The sequence below is a fragment of the Brachycentrus maculatus genome, unplaced genomic scaffold (assembly GCF_059751285.1).
Source record: "Brachycentrus maculatus isolate JH-2025_06_01 unplaced genomic scaffold, ASM5975128v1 h1tg000534l, whole genome shotgun sequence".
Classification (NCBI taxonomy): domain Eukaryota; kingdom Metazoa; phylum Arthropoda; class Insecta; order Trichoptera; family Brachycentridae; genus Brachycentrus; species Brachycentrus maculatus.
Genome location: NW_028281280.1, coordinates 415066 through 434261, shown reverse-complemented (window position 1 = coordinate 434261; position 19196 = coordinate 415066). Strand labels below are relative to the sequence as shown.

At 38.5% G+C, this 19196-nt stretch overlaps 2 protein-coding genes across 2 annotated transcripts in view; both read right to left on the bottom strand.

The window, feature by feature from the left end:
• LOC148301628 (phenoloxidase-activating factor 2-like) overlaps positions 1 to 19196 on the bottom strand; it is a 222954-nt gene that overhangs the window by 125452 nt on the left and 78306 nt on the right. The window lies entirely within an intron of this gene.
• Positions 924 to 19196, bottom strand: part of LOC148301630 (uncharacterized) — a 30336-nt gene continuing 12063 nt past the window's right edge. The window contains exons 5-11 of the mRNA XM_088272942.1: positions 18685 to 18793; positions 17328 to 17417; positions 15720 to 15783; positions 7279 to 7432; positions 6150 to 6328; positions 4682 to 4806; positions 924 to 3151 (exon numbers count right to left, since the gene is read on the bottom strand). Of these exons, the coding sequence (XP_088129068.1) occupies positions 2683 to 3151; positions 4682 to 4806; positions 6150 to 6328; positions 7279 to 7432; positions 15720 to 15783; positions 17328 to 17417; positions 18685 to 18793 (1190 nt within the window). The 3' untranslated portion in view covers positions 924 to 2682. The remainder of the gene's footprint in view (positions 3152 to 4681; positions 4807 to 6149; positions 6329 to 7278; positions 7433 to 15719; positions 15784 to 17327; positions 17418 to 18684; positions 18794 to 19196) is intronic.

Here is a 19196-nt window from a genome sequence, read left to right as displayed (position 1 = left end):
AGACTGATTAATACTAAAACACTATCTACTTAACCGGATCCACGCGGCTCGCATAACCGTATGTGTTTTCACAAAACATTCCCCGTACGCGGCTGACATAACCGTATGTGTTTTTACTTTGCTCCAAGTTTCCAACCTCAGTTCAACTTAGAGGGATTTTTTCATGGTGTGGAACTTTGTGGTGTGGAGGGATCTGTTCTTTTGTTGATCCTTGCGATGTTACAAATTATTAGTCAGATATTTCAACAGATGTCATAAGGCCAAGGATTGACGTATTATTTTATCCAAAGTTCCACACCATGAAAATATCCCTCCAAGTTGAACTGAGGTTCGAAACATGGAGCAATGTAAAAACACATACGGTTATGTCAGCCGCGTACGGGGAATGTTTTGTGAAAACACATACGGTTATGCGAGCCGCGTGGATCCGGTTAAGTTATAGTAAAATATTTATAGTGATTTTAAAACAAAGTTACAATTTAATTATACAGTTTGAATTAAATAAAATACCTTAAATTTATAGTTTTTAACGCTAAAGGAGTGTTTCCTTAGTGCTAAGAAAGCGTATATAACAATGCTTTAAACGATACATCATATCTCAAAAAATCATCATTATACTAAAAGACACTCGCGTACATTTTTCTCTTAGCGCTAAGAGATTCCTTCACACTTTGAAAAGGTTAAGAGTTTTTTATTTTTTTATTTTTTTGCTTTAAATATTTTTAAAAATATTTACGCTCGTAACTTTACACTTCAAACATTCGCATAAAATTAATTTCAAATATAAATTAATAAAAATAAGACACTGGGTTCAAAAGTCGATAACGATCATTCTTTCAACCCGCGTATAACTCAAAAGCGGACGTGTCCACGTCTTGAAACAAACACAAAGTCACTACGATATGATAGGTATTGCTAAATAATTTTATTTCTTTTGATTCGACGGTATCTCTCCTAGGTCGCAATAGACCTAATATGGTCGCAGTGACTTGAGGATGCAAGACCCCTTGGCCTCATAAGAATCTCTCCTAGCAGTGGCGTTCTTCGCTGCCATCTGCGATCGAAGTTTGTAAACTTTGGCTGGAACCTTTATGTGCGTGCTGGAACTCGATATATTCACGGCAATAGTCGCACATTCGTCCGCCTCCGTAGTGCAATGGTCAGCACGCTCGGCTGCCGTTCTGGAGGTCCCGGGTTCGATTCCCAAAGGGGGTAAAATAAATATAAGTGATTTTTTCACTGTCATATTTATTCAATATTACCCTGGACTGGTACCTGAAGCGGAGGGCTGACCACCTTTCCATGTGTAAACGATCAAGATAATACTGCGTTTATATGACGCAGTGCCCTATACACCATTGGGGTGCGGATAAGGTTTTAAAAAAAAAAAAAAAATTACTATAATATTTGATCCGATGATACGATAATCTGATATCACAAAAAATATATTGAAAATCATGTTTTCAGGCGTTTCCCAGTATGTGAATGGTTCGGAATAAATATTAGTGATTTTAATTTTTTTCATTAATTGATTCGGCAGTCACATTGTGGTAAAATCTATCCATTTTTAATTTAAGTTTTACTTAGTAAATATCACTATTTCTTAAAATCTACTGAGACAATACGGTGTTTGAAAATGGTGGGGAATGCATGGAGACTGTTGGGGTCAGCTCTCCTCACCCTCAGGCTGTAGGTCCTTCTGTCATATACAGCGTCGCCTAGGCCATGCCTTGGGATCATGTTATCTCTCTGCAGCATCCATGAATTCTCTGGCCTTCCTCTAGATGCCTTTCTGCAGCGATTGCCTGGTTCACAATATGATCACGTTCTCTGCGCCCTATGTGCCCATACCACCTCCAATTGCCTTTCCCCTACCTTACTATTGATGTCTGTTACAGCCAGGCTTCCACAAATGCCTGAACTGTTTATTATGTGTGTTTGAATAAATTAAAGCAGCAGGCACCTCGGGGGTTGGAGCATTGTACCCGACGGATTCTCCAGTTCGTTGCGCGTGGCAACGAGGCTAGCCCGGAACGACTGTGATGGGCAGCCTGGAGGGGAAGAGAGGGAGAGGAAGATCCCCACACGATGGAGTCAAGGTGGTTGGAGCGCTACGTGCAGCGCAGTCAAGGAATAACTGGAGAAGAGTCATTGCTTCCACAAGTGGCTCACTCCTTTCAAGAACGTCATAAATCAAAAAACTTGATTTTTCAGAACATTTTTAACGATTTAAAATATAACACAATGTTTTAAAAATAAATATCAAGCCACTTATTGAACTTTTTACTGTGCAACAGATCTTTTTAGGTAAAATCTGAAGGTTTTTTTCTCCATTTGAAAAATATTTAGTACATTTCAAAAAATAATTAAACGATACCTTTTTATTCAAAATGCACAAACAACATTTTCTGCCCTGTAGCGGGTAAATATTAAGTAAAAAACATGCCTCTTTTGGTGGGATATAGTACGTTTTCTGGGCATTCCGAAAACATGCACAACTGAAAATTGACGATTTTTGATTTATGATGTTCTTGAAAGGAGTGAGCGAAGTGTCACAACCCTCGGTAACGAGGAATAAGACGGAGAAGATGAATTAATGAAATATTTCTAAAAAATCAAAGATGTCTGTGATGAAAAAATAGACTATCGATTGACGTCTTCGTCGGCTTTGCTCCGAGGATATCACGAGTCTGATAGGCTCTCGCTGTCGCCGTTCGAAGACTTGGGGTTGATGATATCAGTCTCCTCTTGGAAGTGGACCTTCCTCTTCGGGGCTGCAGTCATGGTGAGGTCCGGATGACTCTTCAGCAGCTGCGTCACGCTCGCGGCGTCGCCGGCCTCCGCCCCGTCGCCCTTGAGGAACTTCAGATTGACCACGCGAATGGCGGGGGATTTTTTCGCAGTAGAGCTCTCCTTCTCCTCCTTTTCCTCCGACTCTTCCGGCTCCGGGTCCGTTTCTTCGTCTTCCGGGCTCTCGCCGGGCGGGGAAGCCTCCTCCTTGGCCGATGCCGGGTCGACGGTGTTGAGGTAGCTGGACAGCGTCTGCGGAGTCACGTTCAGCATCTCGGCCGCCTTGAAGAGGGAGATGTCCTTGCGCTGCAGCTTGGCCAGGATCTCCGAGCGGCCCTGCTCCGTCCAGAAGTCCTGGACTCTGGAAGAGCGAATCTCACGTCAGTTAAGGAGCTCCATCTTACATCCGATATATGCATCATCCACACATACAGACTGGTTTAAGTGATCACTTTACACACGTGTAACATTCACCAATTCTACCCATTATTGACAACCACACTACTCAAATTCTTGGAAGTTCTATATATGAACCAATTTAGAAGCCTTGTTCTTGAATCACTAGAACTTCACTAGAGACATCTATTGGTGAGATGTAAAGAAGCTTTTTACTAAGCAGAAACTCTTATATTAGTATGTGAGGTCCGAATCCTGGATTATAATCACACACATGAAAAACGCCAGAAAATATCATTTTCATTTTTATTATTTAGCTTATAATTTGACTAGATAATTTATTTCCAACATTTTGAGTGTGTCCAAATACTTGTTCACAAAATCTGGATTATCTCCGATTACAGGAGTTATTTTCATATTATTTTTTGACATCTCATCAAAGATGGAGAAGAATATGGAAGTCTGGGCATTTACGGGGCTGACGACCGACGTAGGCTGGTTTAAGCTGTATGCTGGTATGCTCACACATACAGAATTGAAAATTCTATTTACTTCATATATCTTTCATTCTACATACTTCTAATAAAGAGCCGCTTAGACTCATAGAAATAGTATGAAATTTAAATATTTGTGTGAATTATAAAAACACAAATATCATAGTCGTACAGGAGAAAGTGACCAACTACTAAAAGGTAAAATGTTCAGGAGGGCCATTTAAGTCACTTTTGCTTGGCAACACTCTATTAGTGTATTCATTAGTGTATTTTTATATTAGATACTGTATATATGTATTATGTTAACCGGATCCACGCGGCTCGCATAACCGTATGCGTTTTTACAAGACATGCCCCATACGCGGCTGACATAAGCGTTTGTGTTTTCACTTTGATCCAAGTTTCCAACCTCAGTTCAACTTGGAGGGATTTTTTCATGGTGTGGAACTTTGGATAAAATAATACGTCAATCCTTGGCCTTATGACATCTGTTGAAATATCTGACTAATAATTTGTAACATCACAAGGATAAATAAAACAACAGATCCCTGATTTTTCTTGCGGTCGGTAATTAGTCCGCGCCATAATCATGCCCTATATCTGTCTCACTCTCGACGCTACGCATCGCCAGTGGGTAAGAGTGACACACGATGCGTGCTTTGATTTATTTATGTTACGATCTAATTTGTTTATATTACGATATATTTCAAGAATAATGTGACACACGTGTATTATAGAGTACCAAAAAGGCACAATGAATCCCATTGAACGCTTTTGTTTAGGAAAATAAATCGTTTCATAACTAAATTACATGATAAAAGTAATAATTTAAAAAACGGCGAAATACAGCCGCGCACGAGCGTTTCTTAGGAACAAAGTTAACGCGTTTAAAAGGTTAAAGGTTTTAGCCGTTCAATAAATAAATAAATATATATAAATTTAACATATTCTTCATTATTCACACGACTTCTCTAATCTAAGTGTGACTGTGACGGACTGACCTGTACGGGCGGTTGATGCAGCCAAAGCAGTCCCGGTAGCGGCCGTACAGGGTCCCGTACGACACTCCTAGCATCTCCGCCGCCTGCTTCATCTCCAGCTCCTTGCAGAACACGGCCTCCATCACCTGCGAACCGAGCGGAACATGGCTACATCCACACAGAGGCTGTGATCACCCAAACCGACCCGTGACGTTGTCGGCACTGCGATCGTGTACATAGTACATGGTATAATCAAAGTTTATATCGTGATGTGTCCCAATTTTAACTAAATTTATCTTGGAGACTGAGCTTTGATCGTTACCATTTCCCCATTTCCTCCCTCCCGCTCCTCTTCCGGGTATTCACAACCAACGACATATCGCTCACTCCTTTCAACAAACGTCACATATCAAAAATCGACAATTTTCAGTTGTGCATGTTTTCGGAATGCCCAGAAAATGTACTAATATTTATTTTTTTTTTTTTTTATTCATTTAATATATTTACATTTTTATTTATAACATAATACATTTGAATCATTTATACATATGGAGAACTTTTATATTTCGAATCGCTGTGCCTCTCCATAAAAGAGACTGTGCTCTTGTGCTTGGAGAGGGACGTACACTCGTGGTTTAGCGGTGGTTTTATCCCAGCAAAAGCGGCATTTTTTAAATTTAATATATACCCGCTACAGGGCAGAAAGTGTTGTTTTTGCATTTTGAAGAAAAGGTATTGTTTAATTATTTTTTTAAATATAATAAAAATAAAATAATAAAACCCTTATCCGCACCCCAATGGTGCATAGGGCACTGCGTCATATAAACGCAGTGTTATCTTGATCGTTTTACACATGAAGGAAAGGTGATCAGCCCTCCGCTTCAGGTACCAGTCCAGGGTAATATTGAATAAATATGACAGTGAAAAAAAATCACTTATATTTATTTTACCCCCCTTGGGAATCTAACCCGGGACCTCCAGAACGGTAGCTGAGCGTGCTGACCATTACACTACGGAGGCGGACATTTTAAAATATACTAAATATTTTTTGAATGGAGAAATAACTTTCAGGTTTTACCTAAAAAGATCTGTTGCACAGTAAAAAGTTTCAATAAGTGGCTTGATATTTATTTTCAATACGTTTCATTATATTTTTAAACTTTAAAAACGATCTCCTGAAAGATCAAGTTTTTTTATATATGACGTTGTTGAAAGGAGTGAGCGATGTAAGTATTTCGGCTCAACACAGGCCATGCCCAAAGAGCCGTAATACATATAGTAATGTATTTATGAAATAAATAAATTTTAAATTTTAAAAAATCTTCTCATCTTTGATGAGATGTCAAAAAACAGTTGATTTTATTGACGAGGTGAATAGTACTACATATTGTCTTTATCAAAATCTCCAAAGCGACGTGGCGTTTCAACACGCTAGGCAATTCAATGTTAGACGTAAAATAGCCCGAAAAAAGACCATAGCGACGCTCACCCTCTTAACATAGTCCTCGGCCCAGAACTGGGGGCGCCGCCCGCGCACGAGGTAGTCGGAGAGCTTCACCACGTCGGAGAACTGCGCGGGCACGGCCCCGGCGGCGGGGGGCGCCGGCGCGGGCAGCTCCAGCGACGTCGGGGGCTGCTTCTCCGGCTGCAGGCTGGCCAGGGGGTCCGCTGGAGTGGGAAGTGCAACGAAAATGAGACGGAGCTCTTCGGAATATGAAAAAATAGGCCTTTTCGGACATGAAGCGAAATCTCTCATAATGAGTTATTTGCATAACAAGTAATTCGCATAACGAGTAATTCGTACAACAAATAATTCGTATAACGAGTATTTCGAATAAAGGGTAATATTTATAACAAGTAATTCATATAACAAGTAATTCACATAACGATTAATTCGCATATGGAGTAATTCGTTTAACGAGTAATTTTTATAAATAGGTATTCGTATAACGAATAATTCTATAACGAGTAATTCATATAACGAGTAATTCGTATGACGAGTAATTCGTATAACGAGGAATTAGTATAACAAGTGATTCGTATAACGAATAATTCATATAACGAAGAATAAGTATAACGAGTAATTCGTATAACAAATAATTCGTACAACGAGGAATTAGTATAACGAGTAATTCATAACGAGTAATTCGTATAACGAATAATTCGTACAACGAGGAATTAGTATAACGGGTAATTCATAACGAGTAATGCGTATAACGAGTAATTCACGTTATGAAAATTCATATAACGAGTAATTGTTTTAAGAGTAATTCGTATAACGAAAAATTCGTAAAATGAGTAATACATATAACGATTAATTCGTATATCGAGTAATTCATAAAACGAGTTATTCGTATAAATAGTAATTCGTATAATGAGTTCTTCATATAACGAGTAATTCGTATAACGAGTAATTCGCATTTTTTTAAAAAACGTGAAATAATTGCTCCCTTACAGAGCAAAAATTCGTATTACGAGTTACAGAGAAAGATCAAGTCCTTTTTTCACGACATCAACTTGTAAGCCGAGACTTAGGCAACATTTTACAAAGACGCTCAGTCGGGATGGAGCCGGGAAGATGAAGAAGCCGTTGTTTGAAGTGGGAGTGCCGTACGCACCTTTAGGGGTGGAAGTGACCGGCATCGGGCCCGGCGAGGCGGGGTTGTCCGTTCTATCCACTCCCTCTACTTCCATGGTCGTGTCGAGGAACTGCGATATGTCTCGGCCCTCCAGCGACGCCTCCGAGTACTCCGAAGACAGCTCTTCTGAATCCTACATATAAAAAACATATATATATATATATTATATTTATTGATCTGGCGTTTAATTTGTAGAACTCCATTTTAATTTATGTATTAATTGTTTAGTCAAACACAGATTTTTCGAGTCTACTAAGTTGTATTTTATTGTTAAAAACATATTAAAATTAATATCTTGACTAATCGATCACTCCTTTCAACAACGTCATATATCAAAAAACCATCCCAATTGCCTTTTCTCTACCTTACTATTGACACCTGTTACAGCCAGGCTTCCATTAACCTTTTAACCGTGTTAACTTTGTTCCTGAGAGACGCCCGTGCGCGGCGGTATTTTGCCGTATTTTCAAATGATTACTTTTATCATGTATTTAGTTAAGAAACGATTTATTTTCCTGAACAAAAACGTTCAATGGGATTCATTGTGCCTTTTTGGTACTCTATAATACACTTGTGTCACATTATTCTTGAAATATATCGTAATATAAACAAATAAGATCGTAACATAAATAAATCAAAGCACGCATCGTGTGTCACTCTTACCCACTGGCGATGCGTCGCGTCGAGAGTGAGACAGATATAGGGCATGATTATGGCGCGGACTAATTACCGACTGCAAGAAAAATCAGGGATCTGTTCATTTATTTATCCTTGTGATGTTACAAATTATTAGTCAGATATTTCAACAGATGTCATAAGGCCAAGGATTGACGTATTATTTTATCCAAAGTTCCACGCCATGAAAAAATCCCTCCAAGTTGAACTGAGGTTGGAAACTTGGAGCAAAGTAAAAACACACACGTTTATGTCAGCCGCGTATGGGGCATGTTTTGTGAAAACACATACGGTTATGCGAGCCGCGTGGATCCGGTTAATGCGTGTTAACTCTTTATTCTGTCTCCAAGGGACACTCCAGCTGGAAAACTATTGTTTCAACGCCTTTGAATAGCAGCCAATTACTGACTAATACAAAAATTGACAGTATGGAACCTGATATATATATATCGCTCACTCCTTTCAAGAAAGTCATAAATCAAAAAACTTGATTTTTCAGGAGAATGTTTCTAAAAATTTAAAATATAACAAATTAAAAATAAATATCACGCCACTTATTGAACATTTTACTGTGCAACACATATTTTTATGTAAAACCTGAAGGTTTTTTCTCCATTTGAAAAATATTTAGTATATTTAAAAAATGTCTGCCTCCGTAGTGTAATGGTCAGCACGCTCGGCTACCATTCTGGAGGTCCCGGGTTCGATTCCCAGCGAGGTACAAATAAATATTTGTGATTTTTTCACTGTAATATATATTCGATATTACCCTGGACTGGTTCCTGAAGCTTAGGGCTGATCACCTTTCCTTCATGTGAAAACGATCGAGATAACACTGCGTTATATGACGCAGTGCCCTATGCACCATTGGCGTGCTGATAAGGGTTTTATTATTTTATTATATTTAAAAAAATAATCAAACGATACCTTTTCTTCAAAATGCAAAAACGACACTTTCCGCCCTGTAGCGGGTGGTTTGGCCGGTACTTGTCGGTAGTACGTTTTGAATTTCGAACGACGCCCGACTGCCAAAAAGACAAAAGAAAACAAAAGTAAAAAACAGTTGCAATTTGACTCTTCACGCGGGCGCTCTATATATTGAATTGTTGTGAATACCTCGCTGTATTTTGTGACCCCATCACCACCATCAAGAGAGAATCGCCCTGATCCCAGCGCTGGATCAAGACCAACTATAAGAATAAAAGGTTAGTTCTTTATTCATATGTGCTATTAGATATTTATCGAACTCGCCGTCCCTTAGTACTTGAAAGTTCGAGCATAAATCATCGAACTAACTCGGGAGAGTAACACGACTCCAAATCGATCTAAATATTTCTACCTTGTAGAATCGTCGTCTTATTGTTAATACCATAAGACTGGTCCTTCGAATAATTATTTTTTTTGAGTTTCATTTCGCACTGTGGCGAAACCATTTTTGGTCCTATCGAACCGGATTTACATATTTACGATTACTAGCGTACCTATTTACGATTGCGAGCGTTTCGGATTTGGTGTCAATACTAAATTCGATATTTAAATTCCTTGTGAATTTGTTTCCCTTTGATAATATTGCTACTGCAATAAGCATTACGTAAACATGAATGATGAAATACAACTTAAATTGGCGATAGCAAAAAAAGATTATATTTTGGCGGAAATCGAAGAGCTGCATAAGCAAGCTCAACATGTTTATCAAAGTCAAAAAGAAACGCGAATTACACAAGAATTTAGAGTACAGGCATCGGAAATTGACAATCTTTTTTCCGAATTTAAAAACTTATGTGATAATGAAAACGTGTTGCAAATGAAGTTAAATCCAGATTTTCAACCGAACTTTGAGAGCTTGACAGTTTTCAAAAGGAAGTTTTATTTTGTTAAAGACACACTTACACGGATGACAAAAAATTCTGAACTCGAGTCGTCCAATACAACACCGCAACCTAATATTTGTAAATTGCCACCGATACAATTACCATCATTCGACGGTAACCCAGAAAATTGGTCGAGGTTTTATGAATCATTTAAACAGAATATCCACAATAATAACAAATTGCATGATTCCCAGAGAGTTCAATATCTTGTAGGAAATTTAGAAGGAAGAGCCTTAACTGTGTTTGCGGGAATAATACCAAACGAAACTAATTATAGAATAATTTGGCAATCTTTAATTAAAAAATATCAAGATAAAAGAGCTTTAGCGACGATGTACTTAAATAAAATCATCAATATGAAATTAGTTTCCAATCATCCGGGTCAGTTAAATGATTTCATGGAGCAATTTCATTCATCTATGGTTGCGTTAAAAGGGTTAGATATCGTAGAATTAGCTGATTTCATATTCTTGCACCTGGGACTTAAAAAGATAGACTGTCAATTAGTTCAAAATTTCGAAATGTCAGTAAGAGACAAGGAGATTCCTTTATGCTCAGATTTTGTAGAATTCATACGTCATCATGTTAAAGTACTCGAAAGAGTCGATACATCGTTAAACGCAAGCGAAAAAAGAGTACATTTCGAAAAGGTTCAGAATAGAAAGGGCACTACTCCACGCTCATTTGTTGTTAATAATAACAAAAATCCTCTTGCCAATTTTGCTCGTCTGTAGAACACAACCATATCAGCTGGTGCCCAGAATTTATCAAACTGGATTCTAGGGAACGATACGGTTTCATTAAAGAGAACAACGCTTGTTTCAATTGTTTAAGTTTTAAACATATTTCATCCAAATGTGAATCTTCTTTTAGGTGTAAAAAATGTAATTTAAAACACCACTCTCTTTTGCATTTTTACGAAAACCCTACAAATATACTTTCAAATCAACCTTCGACTTCGGGTACTAATCTTAACAATACAAAGACCTTTTGTAGTATGAATATGTCTACGGACATAAAGAATGTGCAAAACTCGCACACAGTTTTATTAGGTACCGCTATTGTAGACATTATCTGTAAAAATGGCAGCACTAGACCCGCCCGCCTTCTCGTGGATATGGGTTCTCAAAATCATTTTATCTCTAAACAGAGTTGTAAAAAATTAGGGCTACATTACTACAACAATCAAACTAACTATAATGTTAGTGGAATAGGAAATACTTCGCAACCAATCCACGGTGTAACAAATTTAATTTTAAAATCGCGGTATGATCCTAGTTATAATTTAAGTATTCAACCACTAGTATTAAATAAGATAACCGATAACCTTCCAGTTTCCGAGATTAATACCTCATCTCTCAACTATTTAAATGACTTGTCCTTAGCTGACAGAGACTTCCACATTTCAAGACCAGTAGACATATTACTGGGTGCTGAAGTCTTTACTGAAAATCTGCGAGATAAAAGAATACGTGGACCGCCAGGAAACTCAGACGCTATGGAGACCGCATTTGGGTTTAAAATTGTAGGTTCGGCCAATTCTTTGATAAGTTACGATAAGGACGATACTCGTCCTCCTATTCATAATTTTTTGACTACTTCTAAGGAATCAATTGAGACACTAGTATCCAGATTTTGGACATTAGAAGAAGCACCTTCGAGTGAAAAACCAAGTTTTTCATCTGAGGAAAAACAGTGTGAAGAACTTTATAAATCAAACATACATCGGGATAGCACTGGGCGCTACGTCACAGCACTACCCTTTAATAGAGATCCATCTTGTTTAGGAGATTCACTTACAACTGCGACACTTCGCTATCAGAAGTTAGAACGCAAAATTAATCAAAATGACACTCTGCGTCGTGACTATGATAAGGTCATGGAAGAATATCTCGAAAATAAATTTATTTCTCCCATACCACTTAGTAATTCTAACGAGCCATTTTATGTCATACCTCATCACGGAGTTCAACGAGCGGACAAACTCACTACAAAACTTAGAGTTGTCCTAAATGCCAGTCAGGTGACTACGTCGGGTCTTTCTCTGAATGATTGTTTACATCCAGGTCCTAATTTACAAGCAGAATTACCCGCCGTTATTCTAAAATTCAGATTATTTCCAATTGCACTCAGCGCGGATATCAAGCAAATGTTTCTAAATTTAATTGTACGTCCTGAAGATCGTCGTTTTCTCAATATCCTGTATAAATTTAAAACTGATGACGTAATAAAGATGTACCAGTTTAATCGCGTGTGCTTCGGTTTGAGATGTAGTCCTTACTTAGCTATGCGTACCGTAAAGCAGCTAGCTAAAGATGAACATGATAAATATCCATACGCTGCCAAAATCGCGTCCGAAGATTTTTATATGGACGATTTAGGCACGTCCACTCGCACAACGGAAGAAGGTGTTAAGTTGGCGCTAAGTCTAATTGAACTTTTCAAATTAGGAGGTTTTGAATTAGTTAAATTTGTAAGCAACTCGGCGGAAGTAATGAATGCTATTCCGGAAAGTAATCGTTTAACTAGTAAAGTTAAATTTGACAATGAAGAGGATAACCTTAAGATTCTCGGATTAGATTGGTGTCCTAAGGAAGATGTTTTAACAGTTTCTGTAAAATGTAGCCCAATACCTAAATGTACCAAACGCACAATGTTGTCAACGGTGGCAAAGTTGTGGGACATCAATGGCTATTGTTCTCCAGTAATCTTATATGCGAAATTATTAATCAAAGCTTTATGGATTCGTAAGTTAGGGTGGGATGAATTGCCACCTGAGGAAATAAAAACTACCTGGCAAAAGTTCTTAAAAGAATTGCCTCTGCTAAAAGGATTTAAATTACCTCGATTTTTAGGCTTTGAATCGGAATTATGTACTTTAAACATATTAGGGTTTGCAGACGCCAGCGAACGCGCGTACGGCGCCTGTGTTTATACGTGCATAGAAGTTCCAAATAATCCCAATAAAATAAGTCTTATTCTAGCCAAGAGTCGTGTAGCTCCACTCAAAATTGTGTCTTTAGCTCGATTAGAACTTTGCGCAGTCTTATTATTAGCAAAGCTTATTAAATTCGTCATCGATACAATTTCCTCAAGGTGTACAGTAAAAAATATATATGCCTTTAGTGACTCGACAGTCGCTCTACACTGGACTCACTCATCACCACATCGTTTTGACACATTCGTCGCAAATAGGATCACCAAGATTCAAGAACTTCTTGATCCCAAATATTTTTACCATATCAATGGTAAGCAAAATCCAAGCGACTGTATATCTCGCGGGTTGACACCCGCGCAATTAATTGACCACCCTCTGTGGTTAAACGGTCCACCGTGGGCTAGGGAAGATTGCTCTACGTGGCCTATAAATAAATTTTCCTTTGAAGAATCCGAAGATAAAAAATTGGAATACAAACGTTCTAAAGTTTTTCTAACAACGAATACATTCGTTAATAATTGTTTGGAGTTTTACGAATTGTCTAAAAGAGTCTCGTGTTGGGACAGGCTTCTTCGTATAATTGTATATTGTTTACGTTTTTTAAAACGGTTACCTCGTTCGGTGACAGTTACAGTCTCAGATTTGATAGAAGCTGAGAAGGTGGTTATTAGAGCGGTCCAAAGCATGCATTTTTCAGACGAAATAAGCCAATTAAAGGGGTCTCAGGTCATATCAAAACAGTTGAAACGTCTGAGTCCCTTTATAGACGAAGAAGGTATTTTACGCATTGAAGGAAGATTATCCAAAGCAGATCTTCCTTTTGAAACCAAACACCCAGCGCTTCTTCCAAAACGAGACCATGTGGTCGATTTAATAATAGATCGGTACCACAAATTTCACTTACATACGGGATCGGGACTCCTTATGTCTATCCTGCGCCAAAGATTTTGGATTCTTTCTGCCAGAAGCGTCATTAGAGGGCGAGTAAATAAATGCAATGCCTGCTTCCGCATGTCTCCGTCACATCCAACTCCGAAAATGGCTGATCTTCCATCATATCGGATACAGGAGGCAAAAGCTTTTGTCCACACAGGTGTTGATTACGCGGGTCCTCTAAACATTACTCTCACTAGAAAGCGCGGACAACGTTCTCAAAAGGCTTATCTGTGTCTTTTTATTTGCTTAACAACTAAGGCTGTACATATTGAACTTGCTTCGGACTTATCCTCCGATACTTTCTTAGCCGCGTTCAAACGTTTTTTGTCGCGAAGAGGACCTGTATCATGTTTGTACTCAGATAATGGTACAAATTTTATTGGAGCTAAGGCACAGTTAGAAGATATTTATAAGTTAACCGTATCGCAGGAATACCACAATATTATAAGCAAAGAAATGCTTAAGCGTCGTATAGAATGGAAATTAATTCCACCTCATAGTCCACATTTTGGTGGAATCTGGGAGTCAAATATTAAGAGTTTCAAATCACACTTATATAGAGTAATAGGAAGTCAATTACTGACTTATGAAGAACTCCTTACGGTATTAGTACAGATAGAGGCTCTCCTTAATTCGAGACCCCTTTGTGTGTTATCGGGCGAACCTCATCCGGAAGTCCTTACTCCCGCCCACTTTCTCATGTCTACACCTTTGCAATCTCTTCCGGCCTTGGAAACAAACAGTTATAGTCTAGGTTTTCGTAAACGGTTATTAGACAGTTTAGTCCAAGAATATTGGAAAAAGTGGATGTTGGAATACTTGCATACATTGCAAGTGCGCCAAAAGTGGTGTACACCCGATCACCCGGTAACTGTGGGTACTTTAGTTCTAATTATACAAGACGACATCCCTCCTTTACGTTGGCCTCTAGGAAGAATAGAAGAATTATACCCTGGCACCGATGGTATTGCCAGAGTGGCTTTGGTCAGAACCCAAACCACCAGCTTCAAAAGGCCAGATGTTAAACTGTGTCCAATTCCAAATCAATAGTAGTTTGTTTATCTATTGTTTTTGCATTTTTTTATCTCAGTTTTTTTTTTTTGTTTGTTTCTTTTTTGCATTAAGTTTCCTATTGTATTGAATTGGACGTTTCCAAACAAGTGAAAGTGTTGAGAGAATTACCTCAAACCTCTTATGGTTCAAATTGAAATGAATTATTTAATTATCCCTTTATTTAAGTATTTTTCCATATTATTTCTCTCTCTTCAACATTCGTGTTTGATCGTTTTGGAGTTCGTGGTTCTTTCGGTTTGCGTCGACGGTTTCGGAAGCTCTAGGAACTTCCAAGGCGGGGGGCATGGTTTGGCCGGTACTTGTCGGTAGTACGTTTTGAATTTCGAACGACGCCCGACTGCCAAAAAGACAAAAGAAAACAAAAGTAAAAAACAGTTGCAATTTGACTCTTCACGCGGGCGCTCTATATATTGAATTGTTGTGAATACCTCGCTGTATTTTGTGACCCCATCACCACCATCAAGAGAGAATCGCCCTGATCCCAGCGCTGGATCAAGACCAACTATAAGAATAAAAGGTTAGTTCTTTATTCATATGTGCTATTAGATATTTATCGAACTCGCCGTCCCTTAGTACTTGAAAGTTCGAGCATAAATCATCGAACTAACTCGGGAGAGTAACACGACTCCAAATCGATCTAAATATTTCTACCTTGTAGAATCGTCGTCTTATTGTTAATACCATAAGACTGGTCCTTCGAATAATTATTTTTTTTGAGTTTCATTTCGCACTGTGGCGAAACCAGCGGGTAAATATTAAGTTGAAAATATGCCGCCTTTGCTGGGATATAGTACATTTTCTGGGCATTCCGAAAACATGCGCAACTGAAAATTGACGATTTTTTATATATGAAAGTTTTTTGATATATGACGTTGGAAGGAGTGAGCGATATCTATTGTAAATAATTTAAACTTTAAATATATTACCTCAATCCCATGCGGCGGAGCGCTGGGAGCCCATTCTATTGGTAGTTCTTTAACTATGTTGATGCTGGAAAGAAAAAAAAAATATATATATATATATATGTGGAAAATCATTGTATGACAGAATTAAAAACGACGATATAAGAAAGGAATGTAAGGCTGTACGAGGAATAATTGAAAAGATTAGGAAGAGCTCTTTGCGGTGGTATGGACATGTGGAGCGAATGGATAGCGAGAGAATGACTAAGAAAATATATGTGGTGAATGTGAGAGGGAAAACAGAACGAGGACAATTGAAAAAGACTTGGCACGATCAGATCAATCAGAACCTAAAATCTGGCGGTGTCAAAAGTCTGCGTAATCGGAGGGCATGTATGACTAGATGTATGGATGTGAAGGAGGCGAGGAGTGTATGTCAGGACAGAAGAGTGTGGCGTTCCATCCTCTCTGCCTACCCCTGCGGAGAAACGGCGTGATGGTAGTAGTAGTAGTAGTAGTATATATATATATATATATAATATATATATATATATATATATATATATATATATATATATATATATATATATAATATATATATATATATATATATATATATATATATATATATATATATTTATATATTTATTATCAACGACTCCATTCGCCACGAACTATACTTGGATGGCTTGAATCTGAGCGGTGTCTGTACACGACGGATTCTCCAGTTCTTTGCGCGTGGCAACGAGGATAGCCGGGAACGACTGCTTGTGATGGGCAGCCTGGAGGGGAAGAGGGGGAGAGGAAGGTCCCCTCATGATGGACCGATGGAGTTAAGGTGGTTGGAGCGCTACCTGCAGCGCAGTCAAGGGATAACTGGAGAGTCATTGCATCATATAAACGCAGCATTATCTTGATCGTTAACATATGAAGGGCAAGGTGATCAGCCCTGCGCTTCAGGTACCAGTCCAGGGTGATATTGAAAACCAGAGTGAAAAATCACTCATATTCTTTTTGACCCGCCTGGGGATCGAACCCGGGACCTACAGCACGGTAGCCAAATGCACTGACCACTGCACTACATGATCTATTGAGATGTGAAAGATTCCAAAAATAAGTAGTAATAAAAAGTCATGGTTGTCCGCCTTCATATTGTAATGATCAGCAAGCTCGGCTACCGTTCTGGAGGTCCCGGGTTCGATTCCCAGGGGGGATCAAATAAATACAAGTGATTTTTTCACTGTAATATTTATTCAATATTACCCTGGACTGGTACCTGAAGCGCAGGGCTGATCATCTTTCCTTCATGTGTTTACGATCAAGATAACACTGCGTTTATATGATATAGTGACCTTTGCATCATTGCGATGCGGATAAGGGTTTGAATGAATGAATGAAATGTGGTCCCGTGGTTAGTGTCGCGGACTCTTGAGTCAGAGTTTCTCGGTTGGAACCCACTCTACCACAATTTGTACCTATTTCTAATAATGAGCCTCTCAGGCTCACAGAAATAGTATGAAATTGAAATATTTATGTAAATAATAAAAACAAAAGTATTTCTCTTTTGTTTTTATTTTTATTGTATTTTTTTATCAGAAAAAGGTATCGTTATGTAAAAAAAAATTATCATACCCTTCGTCAACCGAGTTTTTGGTCAAATTGATCACCGGAGATTGGATCTTGATCCTCTTGGGGCTGGAGTGCTCCGGGGTGAGTACCTCACTGGAATAAAATGCAAAAAAAATACATATCACAATATTGTTAGTGCGTCCGAATCGTATATCAAAGGCAAATACGGAAAGATTTTTTATTGATATCTCAGCATAGACGAAGAAGAACATGCAAGTCTGGGTATTTACGGGGCTTACGACCTGTCTTAGGCATAGTTAAGTGATCACTTTGATCATGATCTCCAATTTTTATGCACCTTGTAATTTGACCATTTATTTTATTCACAACATTTTGAGTGTGTCCAAATCCTTGTTCACTTTTTTCTCATAATTTTTACATTTTTGACAACTCAACATAGATGAAGAAGAATATGAAAGTCAGGGCGTACGACCCGTCACAGGCTTGGTCAAGTGATCACTTTACACACGTGCAACCCATGATTGACAACCACGCTACTCAATTTTTGGAACTTCTAGATATATCGATTAGACTCGTAACACAGTGTGTGCGAGTTCACAATAGCCATCTATGTAGGAAGCCCTGTAAATGCCCAGACTTCCGTATTCTTCTTTGTCTATGTTGAGATGTCAAAAATGTAAACAAATAACTCCCAACAGGAAATAATCCAGATTTGTGAACAAGTATTTGGACACACTCAAAATCCTACATATATCAATTATCCCATGACACTGTACGTGTGAGTTCACTAGAATCATTTATGGTTAGATTGGATATAAGCTTTTCTTTAGAAGAGACCATTTTATTTAGACGTCTGCAAGATGCGAACCCCGGATTATTTTACATACTGGGAGACGCCTGAAAACATGATTTTAAATTTTGTTTCATATAGGAATGCTCGGACTTCTATCTTCTTTTGTAATATATCGCTCACTCTTTTCAAGAACGTCATAAATCGAAAATTGGCAATTTTCAGCTGTGCATGTTTTCGGAATGCCCAGAAAATGTACTATATTCCAGCAAAAGCGGCATATTTTTAACTTAATATTTATCCGCTACAGGGCAGAAAGTGTTGTTTTTGCATTTTGAAGAAAAGGTATTGTTTAAAATTTTTTTTAAATATACTTATTTTTTTCAAATGGAGGAAAAACCTTCAGGTTTTACCTAAAAAGATCTGTTGCACAGTTAAAAGTTCAATAAGTGGCTTGATATTTATTTTTAAAACATTGTATTATATTTTTAAACGTTCTCCTGAAAAATCAAGTTTTTCGATTTATGTCGTTCTTGAAAGAAGTGAGCGATATGTATAGATGATAGATGCTTCATCTCAAGTTAGACGGCTATAACGGAGTCTTCGTACCTGTCTTGGGACAGCTTCGGTTCCAGTGGCGGCCTTCCGCGTCTTCTCTTGACGGCGTCGGCGCCGGAAGGAGTGGGGGTCATGTTCAGCGGAGGTACCACTAGAGAACCTGGAAGAGTGAGAAGGGTTACCAGGCGGGTTCGCCGAGTTCGCCTCTTCTAAGGAGCTCAGGGTGGCGGATGTTACTGCTATACGGGGTAAGGAAAGTGAGCCTTTCTAAGGAGCTCGGGGTGGTGGATGACTGTGACCAGTGCCTATGACCGATGACTATGACCGGTCACTATGATCAGTCCCTATGACCGGTCACAATTATTATTCCCTATGACCAGTCACTATGACTAGTCACTATGTCCAGTCACTATGACCAGACATAATGACCAGTCACTATGACCAGTCACTATAACCAGTCACAATGACCAGTCACTATGACCAGTCATTATGACCGGTGAACATGATTAGTGAGTTTGACTTGCCACTATGACCAGTCACTATGACCAGTGACTTTGACAAGT